This window comes from Dysidea avara, chromosome 3 (assembly GCF_963678975.1).
Source record: "Dysidea avara chromosome 3, odDysAvar1.4, whole genome shotgun sequence".
NCBI lineage: Eukaryota > Metazoa > Porifera > Demospongiae > Dictyoceratida > Dysideidae > Dysidea > Dysidea avara.
The window spans coordinates 1,740,284-1,756,835 of NC_089274.1; the positions used below are offsets into that span (position 1 = coordinate 1,740,284).

Here is a 16,552-nt window from a genome sequence, read left to right on the forward strand (position 1 = left end):
ACCTTGTAGAGAGTTCAGCTACAAAGAAACCATCATGTAGAGAGTTCAGTTGCAAACAAATCACCTGTAGAGAGATCAGCTAGAAGAAATTACCTTGTAGAGAGTTCAGCTACAAAGAAACCATCATGTAGAGAGTTCAGTTGCAAACAAACCACCATGTAGAGAGATCAGCTAGAAGAAATTACCTTGTAGAGAGTTCAGCTACAAAGAAACCACCATGTAGAGAGTTCAGCTGCAAAGAAATCATGCACCCTGTAGAAAATTCAGCCACAAACAAATTGCCCTGTAGAAAGATCAGTTAGAAGAAGCTACCTTGTAGAGAGTTCAGCTACAAAGAAACCATTCTGTAAAGACCTCAGCTGCAAACAAATCACCTGTACAGAATTCAGCTACAAACAAATCACCCTGTAGAGAGATCAGCTAGAAGAAGTCACCTTGTAGATAGTTCAGCTACAAACAAATCACCCTGCAGAGAGATCAGCTAGAAGAAGTCACCTTGTAGATAAAGACCTCAGCTACAAAGATCAGCTAGAAGAAATTACCTTGTAGAGAGTTCAGTTACAAACAAATCTCCCTGTAGAAAGATCAGCTAGAAGAAATTACCCTGTAGAGAGTTCAGCTACAAAGAAACCACCATGTAGAGAGTTCAGCTGCAAAGAAATCAACCTGTAGAAAATTCAGCCACAAACAAATTGCCCTGTAGAAAGATCAGTTAGAAGAAGTTACCTTGTAGAGAGTTCAGCTACAAAGAAACCATTCTGTAAAGACCTCAGCTGCAAACAAATCACCTGTACAGAATTCAGCTACAAGCAAATCACCCTGTAGAGAGATCAGCTAGAAGAAGTCACCTTGTAGATCATTCAGTTACAAACAATTCACCCTACAGAGAGAGCAGCTAGAAGAAGTCACCTTGTAGAGTGTTCAGTTACAAAGAAACCACCATGGAGAATTCTGTAATAAATATATGTATTATATATATATAATTTTTACATTTACTGATAAAATCATTAAAGTACATCTGCTTCATCTTTTCTTCATCCTGTGGTAAAGAAAAAAAGGTAGGTTAATAAACTCCCAAAGCCGGCCTATGGCCGGCTTTGGGGTATACAAATACAAAAAGAAGTGAAATCTAATCCAAAACAGCCAAGCTGTAAAAAAGTGTGTGGCCCTCAAAAAGGCTATGGTGAAAAAAGATGTGAAATCCAAGGTGGCGGCCAAGAAATGGCTGTGATGGTAGATTAATGGTAAAAATTTTAATAACGACAATTCAGGTGAATTTTGTGCTAAGACCAAGCGGCACCAAAATTCACCAAAATTGTTGTTATTAAAATTTTTACCATTAACCTACCATCACAGCCATTTCTTGGCCGCCACCTTGGATTTCACATCTTTTTTCACTATAGCCTTTTTGAGGGCCGCACACTTTTTTTACAGCTTGGCTGTTTTGGATTAGATTGTAATTACACCAAATAGCTAACTATACAAATGTTTAGCTACCTGCAACTCCGGCATGAACCGCAACTGGATTCTATAAGAATCAAGATCGATATACCTTAATGCATGGTGACTGGTAAAATCACTCTCAGAATAAATTTTGAGAGTCTTAATCTCAAAAAACTTTCCTGTAGGTAGGGCAACATTCCTAGGTACACTCCAGCTCCTCCCCCCAAATAAAGGTGTCTCCTCCACCCCTGCTGGGAGAGTATTTTACTATGAAATATTCTAGCAACAGTGTTGCTAGATTGAATATGCAATTAATATACCATGCAGTTCCAGAGTGGAACCCCCCTTTTTAGAAGTCTAGCTGGATCCGCCCCTGGCTATACCCTACTATGGGCTATGGAAAAAAGAAAAACTAACAGGCTTGAGTTAGCTGCACTTGAGGGGCTAACAATCCTGCAACGACCTGAGCACTTGCCTAATGATCAAAATTAATACGTCACTAACAACCACAAAACATGATTCAATAGATCTGTGCTAAACTTCATTAGTGGTCTTATAGCACTACCCAACAAGAATCAATTAATAGAGTGGCATATCAAAATATACTATTGGGATTTGTCAAATCAGTGAAAATTGCCAAAATCAAAATTACAACCAATAATCATTTTATGGGCAATACTGTACATTACCAGTGTCCTTTGTTTGTTTTCTTAGATCATGAAATGGACCAATGAAACTCCGATTCTTTGAAGGTTTCAGACTTTCTTCAATACAAAACCGCATACATTTTACATCACTTTGTATTATCTGAAATAGCAAGGCATAGGAATATTGTACGGATACAAACTAAACACCAAAACAAAGCTAATAGAGTGCTTTAACAGCTGTTAACTGTATAAATGGGGAAATCCAAGTCACTAGGAAACACTAACATGGATTACGCAAAATCACGTACAATACAAATTATATGCTATAAAATATTACACTGCAACCTTTACTATCAAATAGAAAGCTGATCTAACATAGGAAAGACTTTCTACTAACAAGGTAGGAATGGTCAAGCTACTATGATAAACAATCTGTATAATTGTACTTAATTAGCAACCTTGGAGTTAACTGCACCATTGATTTCTTGTATTTTAGTGAAAATCCTGTACAAACATGCGTAATCAACGTAAAAACGGGTGTCAAATTATTAGTATGGTACATTTGACAAAAGTTTTGATGTGCTGTGTTACTAATTGTTGCATCAAAGTGTATGGGATTAGCAGCTAATGAAAAGTGATGCAGGAAGAAACAGGACAACTCATGACATATGGTAAGAATAGTTTTCATTTCAAATTGAGGTATATACTCAAATCTGGAACCTCAGGCTAATGCCTCACTTTACGCTGCAGCAAGTCTTGGACAATTTAAACATTTACAGCTATAGTTAAGTCTTATTTTTAATAGTGTACATGTGTGTACATACGTACATTATGTATAGGGTACTATACTAGTTTTTCTACAGATGCAGTTTTTCCCTAAAAAGAAAAGGTCAAAATACATACTTATTATGGTTTTTGTGGCATCCCATTACTTTTTTGGCTATATCTGCGATATAATTAGCTGCTCCCTTATTTAGTGCAACACTAAGACCCTATAATTGAGATAATCATTCACTTTTGATAAAACTACTAAATTTATGGGTTTGTAGCACGTGTAACTACTAAGAGATTTTAGAAGGGGACTGCGGCATGTAAAAAGTCCTTTGGAACTCTATTTTTTGGACCTTGTCAATAAAACTATTTGTTTACATGGAAAACCATCAATATCCTATTTTAGTTTAAAGGCTGAATCTAGTATTAGACCATACAAAGCCTGCAGCTGCAACATGATGGCCCATTAAAATGCCACATGAAACAAATTGTTTTCTCAGCCTGGCAGTAAACAAGCGAAGTGTACACTATGTGGTTGCACTCAGCCTGCCACTGCTCATGTTTTGGGTGGATGTCCCAGTGCCTTTACACAGGGCCGCTTCACATATCGCCATAATAAACTTCTACACTGTTTGTCTACTGAACTTACTAATTTCTGTTCAGAATTAAGCACATTTTCAGTTTATGCTGACTTACCTGGTATGCGTGCAAGTGACTCTCCACAAGCAGCAATCCCTCCTTCTCTACTTACTACTCAATGACTAGCTGAACATGAAAAGATATTTTCAAGGGGTTTTATTAAAGTTTTGCATTTCCAATGCACACAGCTTTGTAGTAGCTATATCGTGTGGTTAACTACAAGGCGGATTGTCCTGATGTGTAGCTAGCTATCGTTTCTTTATTGAAGGTGTGTAACAAAAAGTTGTCAAATGATGAAGTTTTAATTGATATAAAATCATTGGAATATCAGAGTATTGTACCAAACAACAAGGTAGCTAGCTATCTCTACAATAAAACTGAAGATTGCAAGGATAATTGCTTGATTAAGCTTATGTAGCTATATACTACAGAGGGATTTCAATAATTTTATGCCCACCTGCAGCATGTATAACCAATTAAAACTTCATCATTTGATAACTTTTGTTACACACCTAGAAATGATACACCACTGGGGCGATCACTTGTACATGATCATAGTACTACAGAACTGTGTTTTTATTTTATTATTACTGGGCAGGCAGTGTTTACTGATTATGCTCAGGGGGGAAAATTACAAGGGGAAGGTGGGGGGGGGAGGATTTACAAGGGGGAACATATAGTGTACAATTAGCTATTTACAAATGATTAGTTAGCTACATATGTTAACTGATAATTCTTATCAGTAAGGTCGATACTGAGTTTGCGGTGCATTGGAATGCAAAACTTTAATAAAACCCCTTTAATGTTGCAGCTGCAGCCGACTTGCTTTCCATGTAAACAAATAGTTTTATTGACAAGGTCCAAAAAATAGTGTCCTCCTCCCCTTCTAAAATCACTGCACGTGCTACAAACCATAAGACATTTGGTGCTTTCGTCATAGCTAATTAGGCGTTGGACTATATTTGGCGCATACTATATATAGCGCATTTCCTGTTTCTGGTTTGCATGATATTATTTAGGTATGCTAGCTAGCTATATATGTACACGAACTGGTCATCACCATTAGAAAATAGATTTATATACTAGATATCTATGATTATAACGTACGAGGACAAAATGGCATTATCACGCAGTGCAACGGCCCAGGCTACTGGAGACCCGACCGGAGACAAGACCGCTGGTGACTTTCTTTTCAACCTTCCAACCGAGTTGATGGTGCATGTTGCATCGTTCATGACGGCTCGTGACAAGGTGAAGTTGCGATATGTTTCAAAGAGACTACGAAGTGTGATCGAAACGCCGTCACTGTGGGGAGAGTTTGTGTGGCCTTATTACCACACTGGTGATGAAGGTTGTGTGAATAACGTGTTGAAGGTGTGTGGACAGCATGTGAAACGACTATCTATTCATGTTAGTGCGGGGCAAGATGTGCTTTCCTACTACGATGAACTTGACGAAGATTGGAGTTACTTTGGTGCAAAGCCGGGTGGCCGATTAAGGCGACCAAAGCTGCTTGAGATGCTGTGCAAATATTGCAGTGATGTTTTAGAGCTAAGTCTAATCGTTGAGTTGGAACGTGCACACATACAATGGGTTTTATTGCGCATGAAATATCTTCAGAAACTGGATATTCACTGGTGTTATGATGACATCGAACAGTTACTAAAAGTAATTGGTGAAAACAATAAGAACCTGAAAGAGCTTGTAATCAGACCGGTGTTTGTACTTAAATCAAAGTCACGGTTGTATGGTGATGAAGAGGAGGAGCAGTATAATCGGTATCCATGGGTACGTTATTGGATATCCAGTGGGTTTGTTCCACAGAATGTAATCATCACTCATTTTGGAGCTGAACGAGACATTTGCAGCTGCTGGATAATGTTAAACACTACACCAGACGACACTGCTGATTCACTTAAAGAATATTGTCAAGATTTCCAACCACCCTCGAGTATGCCTGCTGGTCGTACTGGTTGTATTAAACTGTATAGCAGATGTAAAGCTCCACTAAATTTGTGCACTTTTCTACCAACGTTTTATTTGGAATTTGGTCGCACGCATACTACACCAGTACCATACAAGAAACTCAGTGATTTTGGAATTCTGGGACTGAGAGAAATGCTAGTGATGTTAATTGACGGTATTCAGTGTGGTAAAGTTGTACACAAGGCATCATTTGGAGGGGGATTTTTAGCGAATTTGTTGAGAAACCAAAAATTCAAACTGAATTCTATCGTTTCTTTTCTTGAATCTGTGATTGAATTTGATTTCTTGCATTCTAAAAATGGTGGTGCTAAGCACTTGGAGCAGTTGGCTCTTGTGTGTCCTAACCTTCAACGACTAAGTTTGCAGAAGAGCCTTGGATGTTTAAAAAGTTTACAAGGACTTCGTGCTATTGCTGATTCTTGTCGCAATCTACAAGGACTAAACTTATTAGGTATACCAGTTACTGAAGTGGAATGTCAGGTAAATTTATGGCAAGTATTGTCTGATATGAAGCAGTTGACTCATCTTGCAGTAGATTTGTGTGTGCTGTTACCATCTACAAATAACAAACATATTTTGGTCAGTTTGTTTCAGAAGTGTAGAAGTTTACAAGCATTAGAATCGAAATCTTTTTGTGAAGGATACAGATCCCAATTTGTTTACAAGAGCCTCGTAATTCTATCCCACTTTCCATCACTCGTCCATTGTAGAATTGATGTTGGGCGTCATCATGATGCACCAGATGTGAAAACAATCTATCCTCAGCTTAACAAACTCTTAGATGAAGCAATAATCAGTAGCAAGGAACTTCAGTGTCTCTTTTTTGCCAGTGAATTTAAACAATCACTTTCGGCATTGTGTAATCACAGCTTGCAACAGTTGTACATTGATTCATTCCGTACTAGTGTACCTGATACTTTTATGAGTGCAATATCAGCTCATGGTGGACTGGTACATGTTGTATTCAATGTCAGATCAGTGACAGTTGAAGGTATTACTGTGCTTGTGACAAACTCTCCTAAGTTGATCACTTTTCATTCAGTGATGCATGATGGATATTTTTGTGCCAAAGAAGAATTCATTTCGTTGAAAGCATCACTAATGCGGAAGTTCCCCCATAGACAGCTGTTCACAGCAGGCAGTTACATAGCATATATTGGAGGCAATAGATACCAAAGGTTTCATTGTATAACTGAAGAAGAGCAAAAATGTAATACAAATTTGTTTTCATTATGGCCAGACTGATCCACAATTAGCAGATGCCATGATCACATGTACAAACTCGTACAAACTGCACGCATGCACAATGGTGCATGCATATGGTTATAGAATGATGCATGTATGTAGTTATTATTGATTATTATTATTTTTACTTCTCAAAAGCGTTCTTCCTTGTTGAAGTAATTACAAAAACACATACAATTAGCTACTAGGACGATTGAGTAAGCAGGACTAACCACAGAAAGAAAGAAAAAACCAGACTCGAGATTAAGTTTAGATAATACAAATGTTCTAGCACTAATGCAATGTGCTAATTTCATTTAGTTCCTATGGCAGAGAATTTCACCATAGATAATATACCTCAATAGCAAAACTCTGAACGTAAGGTATCCGTAAATTTCAATTGATTAGTATCCGTACGCGTGTAGAGCATTATATAGAGTGTGTATCAAAGAATTATTAAATGGAACAGTTGGAGAGATTACGACTGTCTTGACTAGGCAACAAGTTAGCCAGGCGGTGATGCTTGTGTGTGTACCGCGACAGCATCTGGCGGGAACACATACCGAAAGAGTCAACCTTGCACTGGCGGCATGATCAAAGGGAACATCCTGTGGGTGGGGCTGACTGTGTTAGTGGCAGTGTACTCGTTCGGCGGTGTCATCTTGCTAATTGTGGGGCCGTTTGCTGTAGGGTAAGCCAACTAGGGGTGTTATGTAGCAATGACCTCTCCTAATTAGGGCATTGTTGATTGTCTCCTATCTGAGTTACTATGAAGTTCACCATGGCAACCCTGCAGGACAGGAGACCATGGAAATGTGTACTGGACTTATTCAAGTAATGTCATGTGATATCGATAGCACGTTATTGTACTTTAACGAGACCATAAAACAAACATTTAGTGAACCTGAATTTCCACGAATTATAGCATGAATTCACCAATCATTGTTATTTAAAGACTTCACAGTGTAAAAAGCAGTGACAGACAAAAGATTGTACAATGAAATAAACTAGCTGTAAAAATTACACTGATGGAACACTGGCATCCTGTGCCAGTATCCAAAAACTACATTATTTGTAATTACATAGCTGAATGGTGAATTTGGCATATTTTGTCTGATTCGCCTGTTTACAGTACCCAGTTGAAAAATATGGAATTGCACTGGGTTGTATATCTGTTGTAGGGTGACATTAGAGTTTTCAAGAAGAGACAAAAAGTGGACCAACGATTAACTGGTGCTAAGCTAGTTGATGAGCAACTACAAAAGGTGTGACGTCATGCTGAATGTGATAGTTATTGTTGTGTGTTATTCACAGCTGGTAACATATGGTGTCAGAGATTTCGTGGAGTCATGGTATTATGGACACATTAGCAATGACCCACACTTTATTGAGTTAGTACGAGAGTGTGCCAGTTCGGTTCTCATCAATTTTGCTAGTCGGTAAGTGTCACTTGCTTATGTCATCTATTCTTGATCATGGTCTAAACTGGTGCATAAAGTAATGTTGATTTAAGTTTCGAAGCTTTGAATACAATATTCGAATATTGTATGTAGCTACAGTTAGCTATGTGTTAGCTAATGGCATAATTTTGAGGTAATGTGGCTTAATTCATTTAACAGTTTTGGCTCCCCTTGGCAAATTGAATTTCCGATGTTGGCATTATAATTCTCCCAGTGTATATTAAACAAGTGACAGCTGGAGAAAGCACAAAACAAGTTGTAGCTGCTGCTAAATAACTTCACAACTACAACTACAGCAGTAGTACAAACTTGTGAAAATTCACAGTTTGTCCAGTAACAGTCACAACTGCACCTCAACATTAGTGGTAGGTGTGATCATTTGTGGCACAAGCTAATTAACTGGTCAGGGAACTTGTGACTTCATGTACAACCACTTTCTAGTGTCTCAAACGTAACTGTCCACGTGTGGTGAAAATGGATTCTTGTCTTCTGCTGTAATTTTTCAATTGCCAGGTTGCGCATGTTTATATTCAAACATCACTTACGTTATTTGAAAAATGCACCCTTTGAACCGTTCAATGAATGTAGTACATTCGTTTATGCATTAGTCTAAACCTCCTTATGGTGCTATTGTTCAGTTAGCAGCAGAACCTGCTATATATGTACACACAACCTTAAACTGTATAAAGTAGTATTGCAACCTTATCCATCATACTATGGTTATAGATTTGGTTTGTAGCTGTAAAATGCAAGTATATGTGTCTGTATCTGATGTACATTACTGTTTGTTGTGTGTTTGTACAATGTGTGATGTGAGCATCACCTTGTGGAGCTAAATGCTGTACTCTATGATGCACAAATACAGAACTGACATCTTGTCAATATAGATCCAAGACGGTGGAGTGGTTGCCATTCTGCACTCAACGAGTCATTGATGATTTTGTGTCCCACTTGAGGATATTCCGTAAAGCCTTAAAGAACTGTCAAGAGACTGGTAATGACCTTAATAGTAGTGACCTTTGTTATATGAAGGTCATTTTCAGATCCTAAGAAGGTCACAGATCTTCTTGAAGATGCATTCTTTGTAGAGGAAGCCAAGACGGATAACCAACTTCGTTTTAAAGAAATTTGTAGCAGTGTTGAAAATGAGAAAGGTGTATATTGGGAATCACATATATCATGTGATGTCATGTGTTCCTTTAGCCTACCTTCAATCAATAGCAGAAATGCTACTATACTTGTTATTACCAGAGGATGATTTCCAGAATAAGGCATTGTGCTTTATCCTAAGGGTAAGGGCACAAGATATTCCTGAATAAAAGTCACATTCCTCAAACAAAGCTGCTACTGTAAGCAACAAAAGTTTGGCGTGACTGAAGTTGGCAAATCAAAGTACCTAACTTAAGTTGCACACAACTTTTGTTGTTGATGGCACATGTAGAATGTGGAATAAGTTATGAAACTGGTCTATACATTTTGACATGCGACTTCTATTTCAAAGAAAAATGTTTTGTAATTGTGGCACGTGCCTACTATTATGGTAGGAGGTGCTAGTAGAACAGATACTACTACCGCTAGCTAACCTACTCAGCGATCCTGACTACTTCAATGGCACTGTGGTGATGTTGGTTAGTGTTGTTACATTATTTAGTGATGATGTAATGTGACATCATCCTAGTGTCGTGAGTCATCACTGAATCCTGAGTCATTCATTGCAGCCATCAAGTGAGTACACTTACTATATTACATATGTAACCAGCTCATTAAACTATTGTGTCTACTGTGTAGTAGAATGCCGCTATAATCATACATTTCTCCTTCAGTTACTTTGACATTAAGCTTTTCCTGGCTTGTGACAAGCTCTTTGGCAATATTACTTTTTTTTCAATGTGTAATTTGATTTGACTGGTGACCTACAGTACACCTCAATGACTTGTGTCTTATTACAAGTACTCATCTCTCACATGAATAACTTGTTTACAGCACTTGTGATGTCTCCTCCGAGTTATCAACAATTGCTGGGTGCATTTTGCAGGAGATAGAGCGAACTAAGCAACATGGCAGTTCAGGTAGAGACAAGTGTCCTCAGCCAGTGTTGCACTGGTGTTACTCTCATATGAGACTTTGCCAATAGTTGGTACTATAAATCTGGAACGTTTAAGTGAAACTTTTCATGTTCACAACTTGGCAACTTTATTCGTGACAGTTACATAAATTGTTTTTATTGTAGCAAATGACAATTGGAAATTCACAAAACTAAAGGCTTTTAAGTCAATGTGTTAAAGTTTGCTTGTGTGAACAATTTCAGACTTGCAATATGAAATAGTATCATTATGTCTTAGTATTGGTCATTCTTTTTTCACGATACCCTAAAAATATGTTGCTGACATGGTCCAGTGCAACACTGGTTCTCCTAAACACTTAACATGTTCACTTTTCTGATAGAGGAACACCTGGAACAATTGGGGAGTTTAAATTATGTGGCCAAACTTTGTCACACACATTCCACTTCTCAAGACCAGCAGACACTGGACAATGTAAGCTCCACTATCGTCATGACACTAGTTGTTACATGTGTGTTGACATTCCTCAGGAATTAGCCGAACTTGGCAATGTTTCACTACCGGTTGTTAGTTTACGTTCCATCCTCACCAACGATAAAGCATTGTCCTACCTAATTGATTTTTTTTCAGGAGATCCTGTGAAACAAGCCCACGTGAGCTTCTGGATAGAAGCAGAGGTACAAGAGTCACTCTAGGAGACATTTTTTGTAACAATGTTGTTGCGTACATAGACATTTAATATGATGATGAACCAACTGGTGGACAAGTATGCTAATGATGAAGAGAACATGGCGGTTAGAATCACATCTTAATAGTTGTATATACATTGGAACATAAGCAAATCTAGGAGATGCTATTAGGTGTATGTCTTAAATGAGAAGTTCACTTCCTAAAGCATGATAGAGCCATGTGTTTTCCTTCAATAAACTCCCCATACCAGCCACGTATGACGCTTTGCTTAATAAGTAAGCCCAACATTCTCGTAAAGAAGGTTTCCAGTATTGTTGAGAACACTGAGCAGCATGTTGACGTGTGTCCACACTTTGTGTAGGAGCTAATGTATGTTGTGTACGATTGATGAACATATTAATTTGGCAAATTTTAGTGCTGTTCACCAAAAATATGATCCCGCCAATATACTTTGTTCATGGTCTCACATGATCTACACACAGCCATTTGTCAAAATATGATTTATTTAACAGTTTGCCAAATACATTGCTAACCAATCATACCACATAATATGGTTGAAGATCACACCACCAAAAAATTTAGGACCTCTTTATCCTATGTACATATATGGTTACGCAGGAGACACTCAAGAGATATGCTGCCAATGCCAAAGATATCTTTGAAAATCATTTTTCAGAAGAGGTAATTAGCTGTATTGTGCAAACATCACCAGCCACACCCACTGTTATTTGCAGGCTTTCCCACGTCTTGTGTTGTCAGAGGAGACCTTTGATCAGACCCAGAAAGCATTGGAAACTGAACCATTACTACCAGACTGTCTAGTTAATGCACAGGATGAGGTATGATATATGTAACTATGTGATGGAACCTCAACACTATCTGGTTAAAGTACAGGTGTATGTTCTATTAGAAAAAGCTTTGTATTATTATTATAATGTATGGGCTTCGGTTATCCGAACAATTCACTTATCTGAACACTTTTATCATTGCCTGAGAACAGAGGGGTTCGGATAACTGAGGGTTCATTGTACTTGCAGATATTCCACGTGTTGGAAGGACAGGATTACTATGATGCATTCCTCAAAAGTAGACCATACAAAATGTAAGCCTACAGAATTGATTGTGGGTTTAACGACAACATGTACAGGTGCCTGACAAGTCTAGGTATGTTGAGTGACACAGCACAAGTGTCCATGGAGCAGTCAATGACAGTGTCTGAACAGAAGGCAAAACTAATGAAATTGAAGGCTCACATTCCAACCTATGTTGAGAAAAGGGAGGGAAAGAAGCCATCATATACTTGCTATCGTATTCAAGTCACCTGCCAACATCAGATGGGGCCTGAAGAAACCTTCTTTGTAGAACGTCGCTACAGTGACTTTCATACTTTCCATTTACAATTGAAGGCAAAGGTAACATGTTATGTTATAAATGAAGTTCTCAGATAATTGTCCATGGGATTCTATTTAAATTGCCATGAACAGACTTTCATGTATTTTTTGTGATTCACAGCATTTTGCAAAGTGTAAACTGTTCATGGGAGAACAGTAATAAAACTATGGTAGCTAGTTAGAAATTTTCTATGGAAATTTTTTTTTTACTTTTTTGTATTTAGTTAGTAAATACACAAAACTCTGTCCTCAGCTCTATACAAAATATTCTCAATAAGGACTTACTGTATAGCTTATGTGATAGAGGAGTTCTATTTATCAATTTCTCTTCTCAGCTCAAGATTTTACCACCCAGCCTCACCCTACCCATCCCATGGTCACTTAACAAACATGACCCTGCATTGAAGGAGTCTAGACGGAAAGGGCTTGATGTATATTTACAAGTGCTGCTGTCCGATGACAAAATTAACAAGAACCCACAATCATTTGAAATGATCATTATTTTCCTATCAGACTCTTATGTGAGAGAGAACCAGTTCTTGAACAGGAAGGTTGGTTGGTGTTCGTATTATGTACAAAGTGAAATTGTGTTGTATTATGGTCACAGATGGATTCCATTACAAGACCATTTAGAGACTTGCGACTGAGGGTAAGTGTGCAATGCCAATACATACCTTGAATAGAACATTCAACTATATACAACGAAGTGCTTCTGAATTTCTGTTATTATTTATACAGTAGTTGATTATTGTATTTGACTAACTAGCCTTAGCTTGGTAGATGTGTGTGGAGCACATTTCTAGCACAAAGATGTCGTAGTGATTTGTGAGTAACTTAAGGCAGAAATATTTGTTTTGTCTCACAAGCTCATAACAATAGGTACTGTTACTTTTTCTAGTCAACTGGCAACTCTCCTGGTCTCATTCGTAAGATGCTTCACTTGCCAGTCACTCCAGTAGCTGAAGAACAGTCTGCACTTCTCTCTGCTGGCTTAGATGAGGTCAGTATTTACCGTGTATTTATGATATTTAAGGAAATACATGTATTTCAGCAAGATGAGGAGAACATTCCTCTCCAAGTCATGTTAAGACTGATGGATGAAGTGTTTGAACTGAGACTGAAGTAAGCAACTAACTACAAGTGATGTTAATGTTAGTGTGTACACTGAGACTAAGTCAATATAGCTACACAGTATGTTATTTATATGCCTCGTTGACATGCCAACTGTTTACCATTTTAACACAGATGTGACCAAGATCAGAACAGATTTAACTTTTTATGCAGAAAGGCATTGTGTGAGAGCAAGTTTTGGGATTAGATAAAAGGCCAGAAATAATGAGTGGTCTGCTTTTGCTGGCTGCTTTTCCCAAGCCTAGTGGCAATCCATAAGTGCAGTTTGGGAGTTCTGGTCAGCCTGGGGATGGCTGTATGTGGCTGTATATGACTGTACAGCTCCGTGGTGTTGAATAAAGATCTGTGCTGTAAATTTCCTTTCATTTAAGCCAGTTTTGAGACCTGTATGGCCCATAACTTGGCCTAATTCATCCCTACACCTTCTTCAACTTTAAAAAAATAGCCTCTTGCCCCCCTTCCGGGCCCCTGCCACCCACCTCTTTTAGAGCTCGCCTGTACTCCCACAAGCCATTTGTGATTTTTAGTGATCCAGTGGTGGATCTGTAAAGGGGTTTCAAGCTGAAAAGTATAAGGTCATGCTGGTGATTGTGTGAAGTATACTGACCATGCATACAAAGTGTGTATGTGCTAAAGGGGTCTGGGAGCATGAAATTTTTGAAATCTAGATGTTCTTGGTAATAATTTTAGTGTTATATATAGAAGGCTATACACAGGTATAACTGCCAATGTGCATGTTTTTGTGTGTGAAGTGTTGATCAGCATTTCCACTGTAACTACTATGAGACATGACATCACAGAATTGGTACTTACCACTGTTAACCATTGCATTGCCAAGTTATCAAATCTAAGTGCCTAATGCAACTTTTAATATTTTATAGGGCTTTACATGTGACTTAGTTATGCAGTGTGACTTATCAGTTACAGTGGGACCTCCATTATCCGAACACCTGTGCGCCAGTTGAATCACAAAAGTATTCAGATAAGTGAATTTGTTTGATAAATGAAGCCCATTCATTTATGATAGAGAGCTTCATTGAACTACTCTAATAGAACATACACCTGTTGACAAATACTCTAATAGAACAGTCACCTCTACCGTTTGGATAGTTGAGGGTTCGGATTATTGAGGTCCTACTGTATAATATCACTAGTGTAATCTATGTAAATAGCCATTACACAAAGTACACAGGGCTTGTGTAGAGAATGGCGTACAGCCCCAATATCAGTTCATCTTCCCATTGCAGATACAAGGACCTGGTACATGTATATCTGCTCAGTTTTACTATTTTTGATTTGCTTTCCTTTGTTCTTATTGTTAAGAGCCTTCATTGTGTGTAGAGAGTAACATATGCTGATGATTGCTCTCATGTTTCAGGAGTCAAGGCCTTCGACGACATGTCACTCGATTGTTGAAACAGTTCATACGAGCAACATTTGGTGATCGTATCAACCGGCAAATAGTCCAGCATATTGACTGGATGACGTCACCACAGCAGATAGCACAGCAGATTGGTATGCTCTGGTGAGTACAGTAAATCTTTTTAGAATTGAATATGTCACAATCACCCCACCCCCACCTCATAGCGACTCCATGTGGCCTGAAGGGTGTAGAGCACCACCTTCACCAGAGAGGAGTGAGACAACTAAACACATCACCAGAGTGATTGCTAGAGCTAAACTGTTAGGAAGTATGCCAGGTAAGGCTGATTCCTTGTTTCTCATAACCTACAGTTTGTCCTACTGAATTAGTAATTAAAGTAATTAATACATGATTTCTGCTATGCATTTGAAGCTAAATTGAAATATAGCAATCAACTATTCTCAGCTACTCTAATATAACACTCAGTTTAAATCATGGAGTACCGTAGTACTGTATAGTAGGAATCATGGAGGCTTGCCAAAAATATCACTCAAAACCGGCCTTACTTTTCCTTTACAGCTTTACAGTACTTGTTAGGCATAACCAAGCCCAAAAATGCCTTCAGAGACCCCAAATCCTTCCAATAAATTTTATTTAACTGAATCTTCTACCTAACTAACCAACTGACACTATGCTCTTTGCTCAGAGGACACTATAGATTTTGTTTAGGTTTTATAATGTAGTTAAGTAGGTGTAGCTTGTAAGTAGTTTAGTTTATTGTAATTAGTGTGGTAGTTTATAATTAGCTAGTCTGTATTCTTTTGTGTAAACCATGGTAACGGAACGGTCAAAAAAAGAAAAAAAACTGATACCTTCAGCCAAGCATGGCTTCACTATGGCGGCTAATGCTATAGGCTTAAATTTTCTGACATTGCTTCAGCCTGAGATGTGCCTTTTTGTCAACCACAGAAGCTACAGTTAACACATTCTGGACTTTGTCCTCCTTTGTGTCCCATTTCTTTCTCCACTACTGCACAGGTGATGGTTCGTGGTAACACATGGTGGCTTCAATCACGCAGAGATGCGTTCCTTTGTTTGTAACGGGTAGAACAAAGCTGAAAAGGAAGCAGAATGGTAGCATTGCTTTCCAATAATTGATAGTCAGGGCAACCAAAATAGTTGACAAGACCGAAATGACAGGCAAGGGGGCTTGATTAATTACATGGTAGTGTCTTTGCCCTTGTCCCCAATCTCATATCAAATGGGAAACACCACATTTGTCACATGTACACTAAACTGAATGTATTGTACTCAGTGTCAACACAGTTTCTTGGTCTTCCACTCATATACATAGGGAAGCCTATGAGATGTTTCTATTACTGTTCTATTGTTTTAACCCATAGATGACTTGCGCAGGTTTATTGGCACCAAGAACTCACAGGAAGGAACCACACAGGTGCTAGAACTGTTCCAATACCAGAGACTAAACAAGAGGATAGTCTATGTGTTGTTTGAAGGTCTCCTAGAGGCCATATTTGCACAGCACAACATCTCCAGTGTCCTCCAAAAATTGCATTGACTGGCTGTGGTGATCACTTTTTTTATTTGTAAAGTTTAATATATATACTTTTAATTTATGAATTGAGAAGTAAAAACTGAAGAGTCTGAACTTGAAGACAGCCTCATGCATATATGCACCCATAGATAATAGACACTCCACTTGATGCACCAGACTTCATTCCTC

General features: G+C 38.3%; 1 protein-coding gene across 1 annotated transcript; it reads left to right on the forward strand.

The window, feature by feature from the left end:
• The first annotated feature begins 7,115 nt into the window (after nt 1-7,115).
• LOC136248802 (sorting nexin-13-like) lies at nt 7,116-16,468 on the forward strand. The gene is made up of 24 exons (XM_066040612.1): nt 7,116-7,401; nt 7,448-7,544; nt 7,892-7,975; nt 8,025-8,149; nt 9,058-9,164; nt 9,214-9,324; nt 9,374-9,462; nt 9,715-9,798; nt 9,849-9,895; nt 10,154-10,239; nt 10,616-10,707; nt 10,764-10,910; nt 10,965-11,027; nt 11,542-11,604; nt 11,658-11,762; nt 11,961-12,025; nt 12,071-12,335; nt 12,650-12,865; nt 12,922-12,963; nt 13,213-13,314; nt 13,366-13,436; nt 14,824-14,970; nt 15,033-15,145; nt 16,212-16,468. The coding sequence occupies exons 1-24, from the start codon at nt 7,301-7,303 to the stop codon at nt 16,385-16,387; spliced, it is 2,598 nt and encodes an 865-aa protein (XP_065896684.1). The 5' UTR covers nt 7,116-7,300; the 3' UTR covers nt 16,388-16,468.
• Nucleotides 16,469-16,552: the final 84 nt, after the last annotated feature.

What these genes read in the sequence shown, in the direction of transcription:
- LOC136248802 (XM_066040612.1), top strand. Translation starts at nt 7,301, where the DNA reads ATGATCAAAGGGAACATCCTGTGGGTGGGGCTGACTGTGTTAGTGGCA. An exon ending in TAAGCAACATGGCAGTTCAG is followed by an intron (nt 10,240 to 10,615) that starts GTAGAGACAAGT and finishes CTTTTCTGATAG; the next exon opens with AGGAACACCTGGAACAATTG. An exon ending in TAGTTAATGCACAGGATGAG is followed by an intron (nt 11,763 to 11,960) that starts GTATGATATATG and finishes TTGTACTTGCAG; the next exon opens with ATATTCCACGTGTTGGAAGG.